This window comes from Bombina bombina, chromosome 2, assembly GCF_027579735.1.
Source record: "Bombina bombina isolate aBomBom1 chromosome 2, aBomBom1.pri, whole genome shotgun sequence".
Taxonomy (NCBI): Eukaryota; Metazoa; Chordata; class Amphibia; order Anura; family Bombinatoridae; genus Bombina; species Bombina bombina.
This window is the reverse complement of record NC_069500.1, coordinates 1,281,529,862-1,281,553,299: the sequence shown is the minus strand read 5'-3', so window position 1 is coordinate 1,281,553,299 and position 23,438 is coordinate 1,281,529,862. Positions and strand designations below refer to the sequence as shown.

The 23,438-nt window shown below is 39.0% G+C and overlaps 1 protein-coding gene across 1 annotated transcript in view; it reads right to left on the bottom strand.

The window, feature by feature from the left end:
- Positions 1-17,743: 17,743 nt before the first annotated feature.
- Positions 17,744-23,438, bottom strand: part of ADGRA3 (adhesion G protein-coupled receptor A3) — a 197,882-nt gene continuing 192,187 nt past the window's right edge. The window contains exon 19 of the mRNA XM_053704094.1: positions 17,744-19,302. Coding sequence (XP_053560069.1) covers positions 18,060-19,302 — 1,243 coding nt within the window. The 3' untranslated portion in view covers positions 17,744-18,059. The remainder of the gene's footprint in view (positions 19,303-23,438) is intronic.

Sequence of the window (23,438 nt, the reverse complement as noted above, 5' to 3'; positions counted from 1 at the left end):
TGAATTAAAGATTTTAACCAAGATGCCAAAGAAATGGCAGAGGCCTTCTGACCTTTCCTAGAACCGGAAAAGATAACAAATAGACTAGAAGTCTTTCGTAAATTCTTAGTAGCTTCAACATAATATTTCAAAGCTCTAACTACATCCAAAGAATGCAATGATCTCTCCTTAGAATTCTTAGGATTAGGACACAATGAAGGAACCACAATTTCTCTACTAATGTTGTTAGAATTCACAACCTTAGGTAAAAATTTAAAAGAAGTTCGCAACACCGCCTTATCCTGATGAAAAATCAGAAAAGGAGACTCACAAGAAAGAGCAGCTAATTCAGAAACTCTTCTAGCAGAAGAGATGGCCAAAAGAAACAAAACTTTCCAAGAAAGTAATTTAATATCCAGCGAATGCATAGGTTCAAACGGAGGAGCTTGAAGAGCCCCCAGAACCAAATTCAAACTCCAAGGAGGAGAGATTGACTTAATGACAGGTTTATACGAACCAAAGCTTGTACAAAACAATGAATATCAGGAAGATTAGCAATCTTTCTGTGAAAAAGAACAGAAAGAGCAGAGATTTGTCCTTTCAAGGAACTTGCAGACAAACCTTTATCCAAACCATCCTGAAGAAACTGTAAAATTCTCGGAATTCTAAAAGAATGCCAGGAAAAATGATGAGAAAGACACCAAGAAATGTAAGTCTTCCAGACTCTATAATATATCTTTCTAGATACAGATTTACGAGCCTGTAACATAGTATTAATCACAGAGTCAGAGAAACCTCTTTGACTAAGAATCAAGCGTTCAATCTCCATACCTTTAAATTTAAGGATTTGAGATCCTGATGGAAAAAAGGACCTTGTGACAGAAGGTCTGGTCTTAACGGAAGAGTCCACGGTTGGCAAGAGGCCATCCGGACAAGATCCGCATACCAAAACCTGTGAGGCCATGCTGGAGCCACCAGCAGAACAAACGAGCATTCCTTCAGAATCTTGGAGATTACTCTTGGAAGAAGAACTAGAGGCGGAAAGAGATAGGCAGGATGATACTTCCAAGGAAGTGCCAATGCATCCACTGCTTCCGCCTGAGGATCCCTGGATCTGGACAGATACCTGGGAAGTTTCTTGTTTAGATGAGAAGCCATCAGATCTATTTCTGGAAGTCCCCACATCTGAACAATCTGAAGAAATACCTCTGGGTGAAGAGACCACTCGCCCGGATGTAACGTTTGGCGACTGAGATAATCCGCTTCCCAATTGTCTATACCTGGGATATGAACCGCAGAAACTAGACAGGAGCTGGATTCCGCCCATACAAGTATTCGAGATACTTCTTTCATAGCCAGAGGACTGTGAGTCCCTCCTTGATGATTGATGTATGCCACAGTTGTGACGTTGTCTGTCTGAAAACAAATGAACGATTCTCTCTTTAGAAGAGGCCATGACTGAAGAGCTCTGAAAATTGCATGGAGTTCCAAAATATTGATTGGTAATCTCACCTCCTGAGATTCCCAAACCCCTTGTGCTGTCAGAGACCCCCAAACAGCTCCCCAACCTGTCAGACTTGCATCTGTTGAAATTACAGTCCAGGTCGGAAGAACAAAAGAAGCCCCCTGAACTAAACGATGGTGATCTGTCCACCACGTCAGAGAGTGTCGTACAATCGGTTTTAAAGATATTAATTGAGATATCTTTGTGTAATCCCTGCACCACTGGTTCAGCATACAGAGCTGAAGAAGTCGCATGTGAAAACGAGCAAAGGGGATCGCGTCCGATGCAGCAGTCATAAGACCTAGAATTTCCATGCATAAGGCTACCGAAGGGAATGATTGTGATTTCGACAAGCTGAGATCAATTTTAGACATCTCTTGTCTGTCAGAGACAGAGTCATGGACACTGAATCTATCTGGAAACCTAAAAAGGTTACCCTTGTCTGAGGAATCAATGAACTTTTTGGTAAATTGATCCTCCAACCATGATCTTGAAGAAACAACACAAGTCGATTCGTATGAGATTCTGCTAAATGTGAAGACTGAGCAAGTACCAAGATATCGTCCAAATAAGGAAATACCACAATACCCTGTTCTCTGATTACAGACAGAAGGGCACCGAGAACCTTTGTAAAAATTCTTGGAGCTGTTGCTAGGCCAAACGGCAGAGCCACAAACTGGTAATGCTTGTCTAGGAAAGAGAATCTCAGAAACTGATAGTGATCTGGATGAATCGGAATATGCAGATATGCATCCTGTAAATCTATTGTGGACATATAATGCCCTTGCTGAACAAAAGGCAGGATAGTCCTTATAGTTACCATTTTGAATGTTGGTATCCTTACATAACAATTCAATATTTTTAGATCCAGAACTGGTCTGAAGGAATTCTCCTTCTTTGGTACAATGAAGAGATTTGAATAAAACCCCAGCCCCTGTTCCAGAACTGGAACTGGCACAATTACTCCAGCCAACTCTAGATCTGAAACACATTTCAGAAATGCTTGAGCTTTCGCTGGATTTACTGGGACACGGGAAAGAAAAAATCTCTTTGCAGGAGGCCTTATCTTGAAGCCAATTCTGTACCCTTCTGAAACAATGTTCTGAATCCAAAGATTGTGAATTAAATTGATCCAAATTTCTTTGAAAAAACGTAATCTGCCCCCTACCAGCTGGGCTGGAATGAGGGCCGCACCTTCATGTGGACTTGGGAGCTGGCTTTGGTTTTCTAAAAGGCTTGGATTTATTCCAGACTGGAGATGGTTTCCAAACTGATACCGCTCCTGTGGGTGAAGGATCAGGCTTTTGTTCCTTATTGTGACGAAAGGAACGAAAACGATTATTAGACCTAAATTTACCTTTAGATTTTTTATCCTGTGGTAAAAAAGTTCCTTTCCCTCCAGTAACAGTTGAGATAATAGAATCCAACTGAGAACCAAATCATTTATTGCCCTGGAAAGAAAGGGAAAGCAAAGTTGACTTAGAAGACATATCAGCATTCCAAGTTTTAAGCCATAACGCTCTTCTAGCTAAAATAGCTAGAGACATATACCTGACATCAACTCTAATGATATCAAAGATGGCATCACAAATAAAGTTATTAGCATGTTGAAGAAGATTAACAATGCTATGAGAATTATGATCTGTTACTTGTTGCGCTAAAGCTTCTAACCAAAAAGTTGAAGCTGCAGCAACATCCGCTAAAGATATAGCAGGTCTAAGAAGATTACCTGAACATAAGTAAGCTTTTCTTAGAAAGGATTCAATCTTCCTATCTAAAGGATCCTTAAAGGAAGTACTATCTGCCGTAGGAATAGTAGTACGTTTAGCAAGAGTGGAGATAGCCCCATCAACTTTAGGGATTTTGTCCCAAAACTCTAATCTGTCAGATGGCACAGGATATAATTGCTTAAAACGTTTAGAAGGAGTAAATGAATTACCCAAATTATTCCATTCCCTGGAGATTACTTCAGAAATAGCATCAGGGACAGGAAAAACTTCTGGAATAACTACAGGAGATTTAAAAACCTTATTTAAACGTTTAGATTTAGTATCAAGAGGACCAGAATCCACTATTTCTAATGCAATTAAGACTTCTTTAAGTAAAGAACGAATAAATTCCATTTTGAATAAATATGAAGATTTATCAGCATCAACCTCTGAGACAGAATCCTCTGAACCAGAGGAACCATTATCAGAATGATGATGTTCATTTAAAAATTCATCTGAAAAATGAGAAGTTTTAAAAGACCTTTTACGTTTACTAGAAGGAGGAATAACAGACATGGCCTTCTTAATGGATTTAGAAACAAAATCTCTTATGTTAACAGGAACACTCTGATTATTAGATGTTGACGGAACAGCAACAGGTAATGTAACATTACTAAAGGAAATATTATCTGCATTAACAAGTTTGTCATGACATTCATTACAAACAACAGCTGGAGGAACAGATACCACAAGTTTACAGCAGATACACTTAACTTTGGTCAATCCAGCACCAGGCAGCGTTTTTCCAGAAGTATCTTCTGACTCAGTGTCAATCTGGGACATCTTGCAATATGTAATAGAAAAAACAACATATAAAGCAAAATTGATCAAATTCCTTAAATGACAGTTTCAGGAATGGGAAAAAAATGCCAGTGAACAAGCTTCTAGCAACCAGAAGCAATAAATAATGAGGAACGCCGACACTTTTGGCGCAAAAAAACATCAAAAATGACGCAACTTCCGGCGACACGTATGACGCCGGAAACAGAAAAAAAAAATTTTGCGCCAAAAAAGTCAGCGCCAAGAATGACGCAATAAAATGAAGCATTTTCAGCCCCCGCGAGCCTAACAGCCCACAGGGAAAAAAAGTCAAATTTTAAGGTAAGAATTTTTTTTTTTATTCATATGCATTATCCCAAATATGAAACTGACTGTCTGAAATAAGGAATGTTTGAACATCCTGAGTCGAGGCAAATAAATGTTTGAATACATATATTTAGAACTTTATATAAAAGTGCCCAACCATAGCTTAGAGTGTCACAGAAAATAAGACTTACTTACCCCAGGACACTCATCTACATGTAGTAGAAAGCCAAACCAGTACTGAAACGAGAATCAGTAGAGGTAATGGTATATATAAGAGTATATCGTCGATCTGAAAAGGGAGGTAAGAGATGAATCTCTACGATCGATAACAGAGAACCTATGAAATAGACCCCCTAGAAGGAGATCATTGAATTCAAATAGGCAATACTCTCCTCACATCCCTCTGACATTCACTGCACGCTGAGAGGAAAACCGGGCTCCAACCTGCTGCGGAGCGCATATCAACGTAGAATCTAGCACAAACTTACTTCACCACCTCCATAGGAGGCAAAGTTTGTAAAAACTGATTTGTGGGTGTGGTGAGGGGTGTATTTATAGGCATTTTGAGGTTTGGGAAACTTTGCCCCTCCTGGTAGGAATGTATATCCCATACGTCACTAGCTCATGGACTCTTGCTAATTACATGACAGAAAACATCAGTGTAAGTAGGAACTTCCAAATATTTATCCATTTTACACAATTTCTCTGGAGGAATCACAATAGGATCACAATCATCCAGAGCCGCTAAAACCTCCCTAAGCAACAGGCTGAGGTGTTCAAGTTTAAATTTAAATGACATAACATCCGAATCTGTCTGAGGCAAAACATTCCCTGAATCAGAAATTTCACCCTCAGACAGTAATTCCCTGATCCCCAACTCAGAGCACTGTGAGGGAACTTCGGAAATAGCTAATAAAGCATCAGAGGATTCAGTATTTACATTAATACTTGACCTATTGCGTTTACCCTGCAACAATGGTAATTTAGACAATACCTCTGTAAGGGTAGTTGACATAACTGCAGTCATCTCCTGCAGAGTAAAGGAATTAGACGCACTAGAAGTACTAGGCGTCGCTTGTGTGGGCATAAAAGGTTGTGACACTTGGGGAGAATTGGATGGCATATCCTGATTCTCTTCAGACTGAGAATCATCCCTAGGCACGCTTACTTTATTTAAAATATGCTTTTTACAATGTAAAGCCCTTTCAGTACAAAAGTTACACAATGTTAGAGGGGGTTGCACAATAGCTTCTAAACACATAGAACAATGAGAAACCTCAATGTCAGACATGTTGAACAGACTAGTAATACCACAAAAGTCGTTTAAACAATTATTTATAGCATAAAATAAACATTAGAAAAAACGTGTACTGTGTCTTTAAGAAAAGAAAAAGTGAACAATTTTTCCAAAATGCACAAAAAACGTTAAATTATTCCCAAATTTAACTAAATATCGTTGGTTAATCCAAACATTACTGCACCCAGAAGCAAGGGCAGAAATAAGGCTTTAGAAGTACTTATATCAACATGTAGTCAAAAGATAGATAAAAATACTCTGCACCTCGCGCGCCTACCTGCCCCCAGGGTACTTTGAATCAAGTTTCCAACCCTTCAGACCAACTACACAGTCCAGGAGCCACCGAATTACTGTTTGCTGCTGCTAAGCCTGAAGAAATTGTGCCAAAATAGGCTCCGCCCCTTAAGGTCAAAAGTCGGAGTAGGCCCAGACAACACCGCATGGAAATGCAGTTTTGCACTAAAGTAAAATCTCATACAGGAAAATAATGCCAGCCAGTTCTGATACACCAAGTCTCCTCAAGAAAAAAGGCTGCACATACCTTAATGCTGCTTGTAGCATGAAACCGGTCTCCACACTGAAGATGTCTCATGGTTACCTTCAGATGTCTTGTGGGAACCAGAGTGGATCTTAGTTACAAATGCTAAGATCATCAAACCTCAGGGCAGAAATCTTCTTCCATATCCCCCTGAGGAAAATAGTACGCACCGGTACCATTTAAAATAAAAAACTTCTTGATTGAAGAAACTAAAACTAACACCTCACTGAGGGTGGATGGGAAGGGGAGGGGCTATATATACAGATCTGCTGTGGTGCTCTTTGCCAGTTCCTGTTAGCAGGAGGTTAATATCCCACAAGTAAGGATGAAATCCGGGGACTCGTCATATCTTTGTAAAAGAAACAAGAAATTTATGCAATATTCATATTTAATAAAAGATTTTTTTACTGTATTTACTGTAAATATTTTACATTTGCTAATGCAAATATGCCAGTGTGTTTTTTCCCCCCCAAACAATTCTTTTTCTCCATTCACTTCTATGGGGAATGTGAAAAAGCAACAGAGTTTGCACGATCTCGGGTGATATTTTATTCCCCCACTTTTTTTTCTCCATTCATTTCTATGGGGGAAAACATGGAAAATAAAAGTTAGGTTTTTTCGCGCTATTCAGGTTAACACTTTTTGGACGTAATATGAACGCAACACGACTAGCGTAAAAATCTTAACTGTAGCATATTTTTTTGCGATCGAGAAAAAATACTGCAACACTAATCTAGCGTTTTTTTTTTATAGTTTTATGTTAGTTTTCAAGGAACATTCAAAGCTTTAAAGGAACACTGAACCCAAATTTTTTCTTTTGTGATACAGATTTCTTCGTTCTCTTGCTATCTTTATTTGAAAAAGAAGGCATCTAAGCTAAGGAGCCAGACAATTTTTGGTTCAGTACGCTGGATAGCACTTGTTTATTGGTGGGTGAATTTATCCACCAATCAGCAAGAACAACCCAGGTTGTTCACCAAAAATGGGCTGGCTTCTAAATTTACATTCTTGCTTTTCAAATAAAGATTCCAAGAGAATGAAGAAAATTTGATAATTGGAGTACATTAGAAAGTTGCTTAAAATGACATGCTTTATCTGAATCACGAAAGAAAAATTTTGGGTTCAGTGTCCCTTTAAACGCAGAGGGAGAGAGAGTGAGAAACTAAAGTAAAGTTTTTACAGTTCAAGTGCCACAATAGCGTATTGTAAATGCAAGAAGGAAGCATGAGAGTTGTTGATGACAAGTTAGGCAATTGGATTTTTGTTTCTTTTGTTGTTGTTATTTACAGTTATTTTCTTCATTTCAAATGACAGTACACAAGACAAATGATTCTAAAGGACTGGATTAATACCAAGAAAGTCAATAACTTTAAAGTGTTTGTTTGGGAATACATCCAACTTTTTCCCATTTCCTTCTTTTTTCGTCTTTTATCATGTAGTCAAGCAAAAGGAGAAGGTAGAAGAGGGAAAGGGCTGCTCAACCTAAACCAGTGCACAAAACCTGGAAGGGTTAATCGCCATGTGCCGTGACAGTCTTTTCAATTGGGTGTAAAACCGTTCTAAGCAATAACGTTTAGGAGGACAGGACTTGCTATGTAGAAACAGATAGCCAAGATATTCAGTATGAATGGTTTCTGGTTATCTTGACTCACTCTAAATTCCCTCTCCAATAGCATGCTTCTTTATATTATCTCTGTCTGTATAGCAAAGCCCAAAACCTAAACAGAACAATTGCAAATGTAATTTCTTCTGCTGGCTAAATTTTCACAGCATTTTAATAGCTGTTTTTTTCCGCGTTATCCCTACCTATACTGAAAGCTATTTCAAATGATAATATAAAGGCAATTGAGCTATTTGTAAACAATTTAATACACTCCAGCAAGTAAAATGGATAATTGGGTACAAATTAAAAAGGAGAAAAAAATTAGGGTGCACTGTCCCTTTAAAATATTTACAATAATATCTGAACAGTAACCTTAATTGAGGAAAAAAAGGAAACATTGAGAAGTTGAGCTACATTGAGTATTATCAGCAAGAAACTCTAATAAAGAAAAATTCTGTAATTCTGATATTGTCCCACATTTTTTGTCCTGCACATTGGTTTATGAATAAAGAGTTGCTTAATAATAACACTAAGCAAAAATTTGCCAAAAATAAAACTTATGCTTATCTAATAAATTAATTTCCTTCTTGGCAGTGAGAGTCCACAAGAACATTCTTAACCTATGGGAATCACTATACATGGCCACAAGGAGGTTATCTTGACACCCCAAACGAGATTATAAATATCCCTTCCACTTCCCCTACCCTCTCAGTAGTTCAGCCCGAGGATAAGGAAAAAGTGAAGAGAGATACAAGGGGTACAGAAGTGCAAAAAAAAACAAAAAACATTTTAATTTAATTTTATTGGCAGTGAGAGTACACAAGAAAATTCTTAACCTATGGGATACCAATACCCAAGTTGTGGAGTTCACAAATGTTCGGGAGGGAAAAATTAGGGAAGGCAGTCCTAAGTACTCGGGACCACCACTTGTAGAACCTTTCTCCCAAAGGAAGCCTCTGCTGAGGCAAAAACATCAAATTTATAGATCTTCGTGAATGTGTGTAATGAAGACCAAGTTGCAGCCTTGCAAATCTGTTCAACTGAGGCCTCATTCTTGAAGGCCCAAGTGGTAGACACCGCAAAAGTAGAATGTGCTGTGATTCTTGAAGGGGGCTCCTGTCACGCTTCCTTGTATTCCATGCAAATCACACATCTCAACAAAAAGGAAATGGTGACATCTGAGACCTTCTGCCCCTTGCGCTTACCAGTATACAGGATGAATAAGGAAGATGATTGACAAAAGACTCTTTAGTTGTGTGAAGGTAGAAATTCAACACTCTGACCACATCCAAATTATGTAACAATCTCTCCATGGAGGATAACTGATTAGGACAAAGTGAAGGAACCACAATCTCCTGGTTGATGTTGGGAGTATTTACTAACTTAGGTAGAAAGCCTAGTTGAGTCCTCAACACAGCCTTATCCTGACGGATCACCAGATACGGAGGATCACACATCAAATCTGAAAGATCTGATACTCTGCAAGCAGAGGATATAGCAAATAGGAAAACCACTTTCCAAGTAAGTAACTTAATATCAACAGCATGCAGAGGCTCACACAGAGCCCTCTGTAGAAGCTTAAGAACTAAATTTAGGCTCCAAGGAGCAAGAGGTTAGAAAACAGGTCAAATTCTAACCAGAGCCTGAACAAACTCTTGAACACCTGGCAAACTAGCCACTTGTTAGAACTGGCCGACAGGATTTTCTCCAGACCTTCCTGGACAAACTGTAGGATACATGGAGTCTTCACTCCATGCCAAGAGAAACCTTGCTGGTCACACCAGTGAAGATAAGTCCTCCAGACCTTGTAGTAGATGCGTCTGGTGACAGGCTCGTAAGCCTGGATAAGAGTATCAATCACCCTGTCAGAGATGCCTCTATGAGCTAGGATTAACCATTCAATCTCCAGGCAGTCAGCCTCAGAGTATCTAGGTTTTGATAAAAGAACAATTCTTGAGTCAACAGGTCCTAACGAAGAGGCAACCACCAAGGATGAGCAGACGGCATGTTCACTAGGTTTGTGTACCAAGTCCTACGTGGCCATGCATGGGCTGTCAGAATAGTTGGTATTCCCACCTGCTTGATCTGAGATAACACTCGGGGCAGAAGTACATCAGTGGAAAAAGATAAATTAGGTTGAAATTCCACAGCACCGCTATAGCGTCCACTATCTCCACCTGAGGGTCCCTGTATTTCGATCCATACCTTGTAAGCTTGGCATTGAAGCGGAAAGCCATCAGATCTATATCTAGAACACTCAATCTGTGACTTATTTCCAGAAATACCTCCTGATACATGGACCACTCCCCTGAGTGGACAGTCTGCATGCTCAGGAAATCTGCTTCCCAATTCTCCACACCTGGGATATGGATAGCTGTAATCTAACATTGATTTCTCTCTGCCCACAGCAGGATTCAAGACATCTTCTGCCATGCCAGAGAGCATCTTCCTGATGTTTGATGTAGGCCACTATCGTGATGTTGTATGATTGGAATCGGATATACCGGGCGGAACCCAGTTGAGGCCATGCCAGAAGCGCATTGTATACAGCTCTCAATTCAATAATGTTGATTGGGAGAGACACTTACACCTGACACCAAATTCCTTAAAGGGATACTAAACCCACATTTTTTCTTTCATGATTCAGATAGAGCATGCAATTTTCTAATTTACTACTATTATCACATTTTCTTCGTTCTCTTGCTATCTTTATTTGAAAATGCAGAAATGGAAGGTAAGAAGCCAGCCCATTTTTGGTTCAGCACCTGGATAGAGCTTGCTGATTGGTTAGCTACATTTAGCCACCAATCAGGAAGCACTACCCAGATGCTGAACCAAAATGTGCTGGCTCTCAAGCTTTGATTCCTGCCTTATTTAAATAAAGATGGCAAGAGCAAAAAATAAAATTGATAATAGGAGTAAATTAGAAAGTTGCTTAAAATGTCATGTTCTATCTGAATCATGAAAGAAAACATTTGGGTTTAGTATCCCTTTAATTTCTCAGAGAAGTCCACACCACACCCAGCCGGACAGATTCATGTCTGTGGTGATTATTACACAGGAGGGGTGACAAACTCGTCCCTAGGAGAACTGGGGTTGGGAAATGCCACCAGGCAAGACTCCCTCTCGTCTGGGCATCCAGACAGATGATCTGTGACAGATCTGAATGATCTCCATTCCATTGTCTGAGCACACACAACTGTAGTAGTCTCAGATGAAAGCAAGCAAATGGTATAGCATCCAATGCCACAACCATGAGACCTACCACCTCCATGCATAGTGCTACCGAAGGATGAGCATTGTACTGAAGAAGGCGACACGTCCTCTGAAGCTGATCTGTAAGGTAAATGTGCATACAATTTCAGTCACAAGTCCATCCTAGCCAGAACCGCAAAACTAGAGTTTTTAGTGTTAATGCAAATAATTTACAGAATGGCATCCCTGATGAAAGCATTTGCCAGCCTTAGGGATTGTATGTGATCCTGAAACTCCTCTAAAGGAGATTCCACAGTAATCAGATCCGCTAAAGATTCACACCAGAACATGGCGGCCCCGTGACTGTAGCTATTCCTACTGCAGGTTGATACAGGTCGCCAGACTGGATAAACACCCCCCTTAGGTATCCTTCAAGATTCCTGTCAAGAGAGTCTTTAAAGAAAGTACTGTCCTCAAGCGGGACAGTAGTGTGCTTGACCAATGTGGATATAGCATCATCGACCTTAGGGACGCTGTTCCAAACTATTGTGTGGGTAGCTGGAACAGGAAACATACTTGTAAATGCTGCCAAAGGGGAAAAAGGAGTCCCTGGCTTCTCCAATTCTTTGGAGATGATCTCAGAGATAACAGGGGTAGTGGAAAAACATCCAGGGTCCTGGGACTAGGTTCAAATAATGATGCCAGTCTTGGAACATGTTCCTCTTCAGGCGGCTTTGCCACCGGAAACCCCAGGGTAGATAGAACCCTCTTCAGCAGGAGCCTGAGCTGCTCCACTTTGAACCTAATCATACCCTCCTCAAAATCCTCCTCCAACTCTTCTACAGAAGGGTTAGAGTAAGGGAGCTCTCCTTCAGAGCTAAGGGTTCGTCCTCAGAAGGTTGCCCATAACCATCGGTTGTGGCCTCTGCCGCCGCACCTGGGCTATGTACAGGAGAGCTATATACCTTTCTCTTCCCTGATACCTGGCTAGCACTCAGGGCAGCAGACACAGCAGCCTGTATACAGGCCATGAAGTTGTTGGGTAAAAGGCCCACCTCAGCCGGGGTCAGGCCGCTCTCCACACAGCGCTATGGAGCAACTGAAGTCTTATTCATAAGCTGTTAGACAGGGATGTCCGCATCAGCCAAAGTATGAGAAGCCGCAGTATGACCTTCTGGAGATAGGGTACGCAGGAGCTCCTCCATGGTCTGTCCGCTTGGGCCTCCTGAGTAAGATGTCAGGACATACGTTAAGCAGCAATTACATAGTTGTGCAGGATGGTTTACAGTGATTATTTTACAAAGCATGCACTAACTGTTGTTAATGGACTTTACCATTAGAATAGAGTCATCCATTATAAGTTGTGTGTAATAAAGATTGTAGCAACAATCGTGAACCTCACAGCGTGGTATCTAGGTCCCAAAGCACCAAACAACTGTCCCCCTTTAAGCCTTGTTTAGGGTCTCTTACCACCTCTGATCTAGCTGAACCACGTTCCTACTGTTCTCCCACAGGACTGTTGCGCAGTTGATCTGGAGCGGAAACGGTGCGAAAGTGCTGCTTACTGAGGGAATCAGCGTCTTGGCCCTCTGCTGCGGCCGGTACCAAGTAATGGCCTGTGGGCTGTAAGAATGACAATACCTCATCAAATGGTGGGCGGGCGTGCATGATATTAAGTGTCCTGCATATTAGTACGCATGAAGCACACCCCTCTAAGCCTTATACCTGAAATATGGCTAAAACTGCTACACCGGCTGCTAATGGCATGATACTGCCTGTCATCAAGGGGCCAAAATGTGCACAATACACTATTTGAGTCGCAAGGACAATACTTAATACCACCTCTTTATTAGACAAGTTGCCATGAAATAGGGGACAACTTACCCATGATAAGTCTTTAATTTAGTGTGAGAAACAAGGCATTATCAGACAGGGGATTTAGGTTAAACTGGAAGGCAGCATGGGAGACCCAGCATCCACCCGTGTTATATCCATATATATTTCAATAGTATTTGCATATATAATTCCGAACTCTCCATAAAAGTCAATCCATGTAAAATATATTTCTTCTTTTACAGAGCACCTCTCCCTGCCTATCTCCATGATATGATGCAAATAATTACTGGGAGGGAATGGAAGTGGGAGGAATATTTATAGTCTTGTTTGTGGTGTTTTGCCTCCTCCTGGAGGCCAGGTAGAGTAATTCCCATAGATTAAGAATGTTCTTGTGGGCTCTCACTGCCATTAGAAGGAAATCAATTAGTGAGCAGTCCAAATTATTATTATTTAATTAATATTATCAGGAACTCAGTGTAACAGACAAACTACGCACCTGATGAAATGGCTATTTCTGCCCGGGATGTTTTTAATTGTTTTAGAGAAAGCATCACCTATCCTGATTCCTGTTGGCATTCCTAAAAGGTACATAACCAAAGATGAAAATCAGGTGTCAAAATGTCACAACTGGACTGGCACTGAGAATTAGTGCAGTGATGGCCAGCTGACTGAACATCGGTAAATCACCAACCCTACACGCGGCTTGTAAATCTTCAACATTCTTTATTACACTTGCAACGCAACGTGTTTCTCAGCCTATTCTGGCAATCATTCCTAAAAGGTAGCCTTAAATCAACATGGAAAAAAAAGCAATAACTGTGGGTCAATAAACTGGCGTATTGTATGATCACAGTCTGTGCATTTATCAGGATGTGTTATTTTTTTATTGTGAGTGTCCACAAATAATTTCTTGAAAGTTTGATTATTGTGTGTTTTTACAGTTTTGAAGTATACGTGGTCCTATAGTTAAACTGTTATAACTGTGTGTTATAGGTTAAGATTTACATTTTATATATTTTATTCAAATGTTCTATATATCACAGTAGTGACACCTGTGTGTCCTCTTATTTATTCCAATATCTTGTGGTCTATGTTTTTTTTAATAGATTAAAATGACACTGCACATCTTTGGCTTTTCTGTAAAATTGTGCATTGCACTAAGTTTCCCTAGAGAAGACAAAATTCAAAATCTGTAACCTGCAAATCAAAAAGCTAGTTTAGGTAATTTGCAGCATTTTGAAAACCTGGTATGCCTCTCCAGAGAGCTTCGGACAAAACACAATGTTTACGCAAGAGGTTTTTAATATCCCTTTAAGTGGTCTGTCTGGCTGTAGGAAGATGGTCCAAAACTACCAGACCAGTTGCCAATTCAATGAAGTGCATAAATGTTGAAATAGCAGATCGATAACAAAGGAGGTCACAAAAAAACGACTGTAGAAGAACAAGGAGTCTTACTGCAAGCATCAAGTGATGAGCCATATTTAGAAACTTATGGAAATACATTTGAGACATGCATTTGGAACCTTTGGGAGGATCCAAATCCGGAAGTGGGAGTCCGCTCGGATATTTTGGTAGCTGAATTGATTCTAGTGAAAGATCACCACACTTAGATCTGTGCAAATCCAAATCTTAGTGTGGTGATCTTTTACTAGAATCAATCCGGCAATGAAAAGATCTGAATTGCATGAGAGACCGCCTACTTCTGCATTCAGATCGTCACCAAGGATAAGATGTATAAGAGAACACAATGTTGTAGGATTGATTGGGAGAGGGCTTGATTGAAGCTGAATGCTGGTGCATAAAAAAAGGTGTCAATCACCCTGTGAAACAATTTCCTCCATATTTGGGCTGGATAAGCCAGCCCCAGAAGGGATGTTTCTACAAGCTTGTTTAAAAAAAATTGACTGTTGTACATAGTTTTGGAAGACATACAAAGGTTTTGTTAATTTATTCACACGTTTACTGGGGTGAGGTGTTTTCTAAAGGTCTTTAAAACTATAAAAAACACTGCAAGATCAAGAATTAGAAGTAAACCAGGAAGAACAATTGACTATTGTCCCTATCACAGTATCATAAACATAATATATGGACACACTACCTGGCTGATTGTACAGACCACCCAGCTAACATTTATATTCAAATTATGAAATTAATTTGTGCTTTAGATAGCCTAAAGAAAGATGAAACCCAAATAGTTTCTTTCACAATTCAGATAGAGAATACAATTATAAACAACTTTTAAATGTACTTCTAGTACCTAATATGCTTCAATCTCTTGGTATCCTTCGCTGAAAAGCATACTTGGTAGGCTTAGGAGCAACAATGCACTACTGGTTACACAAAAATGCCTCATCATTGGATCACCTAATGTGTCCAACTAACTCCCAGTAGAGAATTGCTGCTTCTTCAACAAAGGATACCAAGATAATGAAGCAAATTTGATAATAATAGGAATACATTGGAAAGTTATATTATCTCAATCATGAAAAAAAATTGGATACTTCAAAATGCCCACTTTGTGTGATGAAGGGGTGAGACCCCCAAAAAGTCACATGTCTTTTTGAACATTGAAAAGCGCTTAAAAATCCAGTGCGTGCCTGCTTGGACAATATTACTGTAAGTCAATGGGATAACCAGGCGCCAACAAACAGAGGCTAGGTGTGATGATGTTACAGTAAAAATTCGGTTTTAATATATTGAATAATGTAGCAAATTATAACACATAATAAATATTAAAACAATCTGTTAAGGTTAAAATATTGGTTAAAAAGCAGTTGACTGAATGTTACTTCTAATTCATGGATCCATGAAAATACAATACAATAAAAAGAAGATCTGTTTAAATGAACGTATTATAATCAATGGCACGCATAGATAAAAACCATAAGTACTGTATAGATCTGGGTCTACAACAGATATAACAAAAAATATTAAGAATAAACAATGACAGCTTGTGTCCAGATAGAGTGTCCTAAAAGTCCTTTTATACTGGTAATCTGAAATTGAAGATTAATATCCAAAACTAAAAAAAGTCCCGTGGAGATAATGTGAGCCAAAACAATCCCAATCCTTAGTGTATTCTTAGTGTGATTGTAACAAGTCAGGAATTATGTCCCAAAAACATTTCAAATCCAATGTATCCAAAAAATGAAACAAATGGTGAAAAAAAAAGAATAAAAATATGAAAAATTAAAAAATGAGAGAGTGAAAAAATGAAAAAGTGTTGATAACAAGTACTAGTGAAGTGTTCCAATCCTGATCGAAAAAGTGTAGAGACTTTTTATCCCTGATTCTTCTGTTATGAAGGTGTAATGCACAAGATATAGAAAACACACATATAAAAAAATAAAGATGTAAAAAATACCTGTGGAAAAAAAGAAATACAAACAATGTGTAGCAAGTTCATAAATAATAGCTCCAATAGAAAATAGGCTTACCAGTCTACGCGTTTCGGACCCTCTAGGCCTTTATCAAGACTCTTGACTCTATCAAGAGTCTTGATAAAGGCCTAGAGGGGCCGAAACGCGTAGACTGGTAAGCCTATTTTCTATTGGAGCTATTATTTATGAACTTGCTACACATTGTTTGTATTTCGTTTTTTTCCACAGGTATTTTTTACATCGTTTTTTTTATATGTGTGTTTTCTATATCTTGTGCATTACACCTTCATAACAGAAGAATCAGGGATAAAAAGTCTCTACACTTTTTCGATCAGGATTGGAACACTTCACTAGTACTTGTTATCAACACTTTTTCATTTTTACACTCTCTCATTTTTTAATTTTTCATATTTTTATTCTTTTTTTTTCACCATTTGTTTCATTTTTTGGATACATTGGATTTGAAATGTTTTTGGGACATAATTCCTGACTTGTTACAATCACACTAAGAATACACTAAGGATTGGGATTGTTTTGGCTCACATTATCTCCACGGGACTTTTTTTCGTTTTGGATATTAATCTTCAATTTCAGATTACCAGTAAAAGGACTTTTAGGACACACTATCTGGACACAAGCTGTCATTGTGTTTTCTTAATATTTTTTGTTATATCTGTTGTAGACCCAGATCTATACAGTACTTATGGTTTTTATCTATGCGTGCCATTGATTATAATACGTTCATTTAAACAGATCTTCTTTTTATTGTATTTTCATGGATCCATGAATTAGATGTAGCATTCAGTCAACTGCTTTTTAACCAATATTTTAACCTTAACAGATTGTTTTAATATTTATTATATGTTAAAATAAATAAATTCATTGGGATCTACGGGAAAGGATGCATCTACCACTTACCAACACATCATCACCAATCCCATCATAAGAATATTAAAAACAGAGAACATGACTCTGACAGAACGTGTGATTTTAAAGAAATTTCCAGTTTACTTCTACTACTTAATTTGTTTCATTTTCTTGGTATTCTGTGTTGAAAAAGCATACCTAAGTAGGCTCAGAGGCAGCAATGCATTTCTGGGAGCTAGCTGCTGATTGATGGCTGCACATGAATACTTCTTGTCCTTGTTTCACCAGATGTGTTCAGCTAGTTCCCAAAAGTGCATTATTGCTCCTTCAACCAAGGATGCCAAGAGAATGAAACAAATGTTATAATAGAAGTAAATTGGAAAGTTGTTTAAAAAAAATTGGGTTTCATGTCCCTTAATATTCTTGTGTTGGAATCGATAATGAAGTGTTGGGAAGTGGTAGATTGATTCTTTCCCGTAAAACCCAAATAAAGTTTTTATTTTTATCTTTTATTTTTTCATTTGAGTTATAAAGTGATTTTTATAGTGATGATATTATTATTATTTGTAATCTTAATGTAATAGTGTTTAATTCAGCACTGTGTTTTAACAAAAAAATCCTTATGCCCCCTAAGACCAGTAATTACATCTTAAATATAAATATACAACTCTATAAAAATTACATATGACTGTGAAAAATGACATTTATTACACGTTTAAATACAAATCTTGTGAAAAAAGCCATTTGCCAAGTCAAAAGTACAAAAGATATTCTTCTTTGCTTTCCTTCAAAATATGCTAAAAAAAATATTTTAAAAAACCACGCATGAGGAAACATTGTATTTTCCAGTGATCTGAAGTTAGAAAAAAAAAAAAGTTTTTTTCATAGTTCGAATTCTCCCAAGAGTACATATACAAAGTCTGTAAACATATTTATCCAACAAGTCTTTTTAAGGAAATATATACGACCCAGTTCACATGATTTTTAGGAATTAAGCATGAAATACTACACAGTAGTTTCATGTTTCCATAGTCCAGTTCTAACATTTCCATTGCTATCTGCATTTACAGGTGGGTCCTCCACCACCGCATCTTTAGGTGGTCCATCCTGTATGGCCAGATTTAAACCATAGGATTTTTCCTGGCTTTCAAGTTCAACTGTAATTGGTTCTCTCAAAATGTCTTTTTTGTTATTGTTACAATGTACTTTTTCCATGGTTCTACTGTATCTAGGAAGGGTACTTGCAGCATCGCTGCTGTCCTGTTGACAGTGATTAAAATGTCTCTCTCTGTATGCCAAATGAGCTCTCCTGCTCCTTGAATGCCCTTCAGCATAACTCTGTCGACTCTTTGGCACTATATTTTGTACACTGCCATCCACACTCGTGGGCACATCGTAAGCATATTCTCTTAACACTGTAAGTCTACTAGATCGGTGCCCTTTACTTCTGTTTTTGTGATGGCGAGCTGGGTGACCATTGGACCGATACTGAATTTCCACTGGGGCAACATGCATTTTGATCTCATTATCTACTGAATGCTCAGTCAGGCTGTTATCCAGTTGAGGGGCTGTGTTTAGCGGTAAAGGGTTAGTGTTACATTGCGCAGCTGCAGCCTGCAAATTAGTGAGCTTGCATCCTTGTGAGGAGTTTTTAACACTGGAGGCACTCTTGTTTGTGCAGGAAGATTCCGCACTGCTGTTTGTACACTTAGGAGGATCTCCATTGTTCCCGGTACAGTTGGATGGGGGGACATTGACTTGCACAGAGTAAACGCTCCTACCAGGGATGAAGGTGTTTATTAAAGCACGTCGCATATCTTCTCTGTTCGTGCAGTGGTGTACAACCAGAAAGACTCCAAGACTTAAACAGGTTAAACCAAAAAAACAGCTGAACATCAAGTCCATTGGATAGTACAGAGAGACGGCCAGAGCACCAAATATCCAGAGAGAGACATACAAGAACATAGTAAGGCTGGCACCAAGGAGCTGGGCGTGAAAGGTTTGCTCATTTTCTAAAGCTGACGTAGACACTAAGGACACAGAAAGGGAATCCTGCTGGTTTCCTTCCCCATTTTCACTGGCTGCTAATCTCTGTTGCTCCTCTGTTAGCTCTTTGAGTTCATAGACTCTGTCAGGGTGACGCTTGAGTTGAATAAATATGGTGAGGAAGTACATGCAATTGACAAAAATGATAAAGCTTGCAGGACCATAAAACGCTCCTAAACTGGGTTCCCATGCCATCCAGCAACTGGAAAAAAAAGAAAACCAGTTCTATTTAGTGGAAAACTTAAAACATTTATGATCACATTACATTTAAAGAACGTTCATGAATATGAGAGAGAACGGTCTCAACATGTTAAAATATGTTTTCTTGTAGTAAAAAAGGCAAAGTTTAAAAGGGACAGTAAAATAAAAACATATTTCATGACTCAGAAATGGTATACAATAAAAACATAATTTATGTAAGAACTTACCTGATAAATTCATTTCTTTCATATTAACAAGAGTCCATGAGCTAGTGACGTATGGGATATACATTCCTACCAGGAGGGGCAAAGTTTCCCAAACCTTAAAATGCCTATAAATACACCCCTCACCACACCCACAAATCAGTTTAACGAATAGCCAAGAAGTGGGGTGATAAGAAAAAAAGTGCGAAGCATATAAAAAAAGGAATTGGAATAATTGTGCTTTATACAAAAAAATCATAACCACCACAAAAAAGGGTGGGCCTCATGGACTCTTGTTAATATGAAAGAAATGAATTTATCAGGTAAGTTCTTACATAAATTATGTTTTCTTTCATGTAATTAACAAGAGTCCATGAGCTAGTGACGTATGGGATAATGAATACCCAAGATGTGGATCTTTCCACACAAGAGTCACTAGAGAGGGAGGGATAAAATAAAGACAGCCAATTCCTGCTGAAAATAATCCACACCCAAAATAAAGTTTAAAGAAAAACATAAGCAGAAGATTCAAACCGAAACCACTGCCTGAAGTACCTTTCTACCAAAAACTGCTTCAGAAGAAGAGAATACATCAAAATGGTAGAATTAGTAAAAGTATGCAAAGAGGACCAAGTCGCTGCTTTGCAAATCTGATCAACTGAAGCTTCATTCCTAAACGCCCAGGAAGTAGAAACTGACCTAGTAGAATGAGCTGTAATCCTCTGAGGCGGAGTCTTACCCGATTTAACATAGGCAAGATGAATTAAAGATTTCAACCAGGATGCCAAAGAAATGGCAGAAGCTTTCTGGCCTTTTCTAGAACCAGAAAAGATGACAAATAGACTAGAAGTCTTTCGGAAAGATTTAGTAGCTTCAACATAATATTTCAAAGCTCTAACAACATCCAAAGAATGTAACAATTTTTCCTTAGAATTCTTAGGATTAGGACATAATGAAGGAACCACGATTTCTCTACTAATGTTGTTGGAATTCACAACCTTAGGTAAAAATTCAAAAGAAGTTCGCAACACCGCCTTATCCTGATGAAAAATCAGAAAAGGAGACTCACAAGAAAGAGCAGATAATTCAGAAACTCTTCTGGCAGAAGAGATGGCCAAAAGGAACAAAACTTTCCAAGAAAGCAATTTAATGTCCAATGAATGCATAGGTTCAAACGGAGGAGCTTGAAGAGCTCCCAGAACCAAATTCAAACTCCATGAAGGAGAAATTGACTTAATGACAGGTTTTATACGAACCAAAGCTTGTACAAAACAATGAATATCAGGAAGAATAGCAATCTTTCTGTGAAAAGGAACAGAAAGAGCAGAGATTTGTCCTTTCAAGGAACTTGCGGACAAACCCTTATCTAAACCATCCTGAAGAAATTGTAATATTCTCGGAATTCTAAAAGAATACCAAGAAAAATGATGAGTAAGACACCAAGAAATATAAGTCTTCCAGACTCTATAATATATCTCTCTAGATACAGATTTACGAGCCTGTAACATAGTATCAATCACAGAGTCAGAGAAACCTCTCTGACTAAGAATCAAGCGTTCAATCTCCATACCTTTAAATTTAAGGATTTCAGATCCGGATGGAAAAAAGGACCTTGCGACAGAAGGTCTGGTCTTAACGGAAGAGTCCATGGTTGGCAAGATGCCATCCGGACAAGATCCGCATACCAAAACCTGTGAGGCCATGCCGGAGCTATTAGCAGAACAAACGAGCATTCCCTCAGAATCTTGGAGATTACTCTTGGAAGAAGAACTAGAGGCGGAAAGATATAGGCAGGATGATACTTCCAAGGAAGTGATAATGCATCCACTGCCTCCGCCTGAGGATCCCGGGATCTGGACAGATACCTGGGAAGTTTCTTGTTTAGATGAGAGGCCATCAGATCTATCTCTGGAAGCCCCCACATTTGAACAATCTGAAGAAATACCTCTGGGTGAAGAGACCATTCGCCCGGATGCAACGTTTGGCGACTGAGATAATCCGCTTCCCAATTGTCTACACCTGGGATATGAACCGCAGAGATTAGACAGGAGCTGGATTCCGCCCAAACCAAAATTCGAGATACTTCTTTCATAGCCAGAGGACTGTGAGTCCCTCCTTGATGATTGATGTATGCCACAGTTGTGACATTGTCTGTCTGAAAACAAATGAACGATTCTCTCTTCAGAAGAGGCCAAAACTGAAGAGCTCTGAAAATTGCACGGAGTTCCAAAATATTGATCGGTAATCTCACCTCCTGAGATTCCCAAACTCCCTGTGCCGTCAGAGATCCCCACACAGCTCCCCAACCTGTGAGACTTGCATCTGTTGAAATTACAGTCCAGGTCGGAAGAACAAAAGAAGCCCCCTGAATTAAACGATGGTGATCTGTCCACCACGTTAGAGAGTGTCGAACAATCGGTTTTAAAGATATTAATTGATATATCTTCGTGTAATCCCTGCACCATTGGTTCAGCATACAGAGCTGAAGAGGTCGCATGTGAAAACGAGCAAAGGGGATCGCGTCCGATGCAGCAGTCATAAGACCTAGAATTTCCATGCATAAGGCTACCGAAGGGAATGATTGAGACTGAAGGTTTCGACAAGCTGTAATCAATTTTAGACGTCTCTTGTCTGTTAAAGACAGAGTCATGGACACTGAATCTATCTGGAAACCCAGAAAGGTTACCCTTGTTTGAGGAATCAAAGAACTTTTTGGTAAATTGATCCTCCAACCATGATCTTGAAGAAACAACACAAGTCGATTCGTATGAGACTCTGCTAAATGTAAAGACTGAGCAAGTACCAAGATATCGTCCAAATAAGGAAATACCACAATACCCTGTTCTCTGATTACAGACAGAAGGGCACCGAGAATCTTTGTGAAAATTCTTGGAGCTGTAGCAAGGCCAAACGGTAGAGCCACAAATTGGTAATGCTTGTCTAGAAAAGAGAATCTCAGGAACTGAAAATGATCTGGATGAATCGGAATATGCAGATATGCATCCTGTAAATCTATTGTGGACATATAATTCCCTTGCTGAACAAAAGGCAATATAGTCCTTACAGTTACCATCTTGAACGTTGGTATCCTTACATAACGACTCAATAATTTTAGATCCAGAACTGGTCTGAAGGAATTCTCCTTCTTTGGTACAATGAAGAGATTTGAATAAAACCCCATCCCCTGTTCCGGAACTGGAACTGGCATAATTACTCCAGCCAACTCTAGATCTGAAACACAATTCAGAAATGCTTGAGCTTTCACTGGATTTACTGGGACACGGGAAAGAAAAAATCTCTTTGCAGGAGGTCTCATCTTGAAACCAATTCTGTACCCTTCTGAAACAATGTTCTGAATCCAAAGATTGTGAACAGAATTGATCCAAATTTCTTTGAAAAAACGTAACCTGCCCCCTACCAGCTGAACTGGAATGAGGGCCGTACCTTCATGTGAACTTAGAAGCAGGCTTTGCCTTTCTAGCAGGCTTGGATTTATTCCAGACTGGAGATGGTTTCCAAACTGAAACTGCTCCTGAGGACGAAGGATCAGGCTTTTGTTCTTTGTTGAAACGAAAGGAACGAAAACGATTGTTAGCCCTGTGTTTACCTTTAGATTTTTTATCCTGTGGTAAAAAAGTTCCTTTCCCACCAGTAACAGTTGAAATAATAGAATCCAACTGAGAACCAAATAATTTGTTTCCCTGGAAAGAAATGGAAAGTAGAGTTGATTTAGAAGCCATATCAGCATTCCAAGTCTTAAGCCATAAAGCTCTTCTGGCTAAGATAGCCAGAGACATAAACCTAACATCAACTCTAATAATATCAAAAATGGCATCACAGATAAAATTATTAGCATGCTGGAGAAGAATAATAATATCATGAGAATCACGATTTGTTACTTGTTGCGCTAGAGTTTCCAACCAAAAAGTTGAAG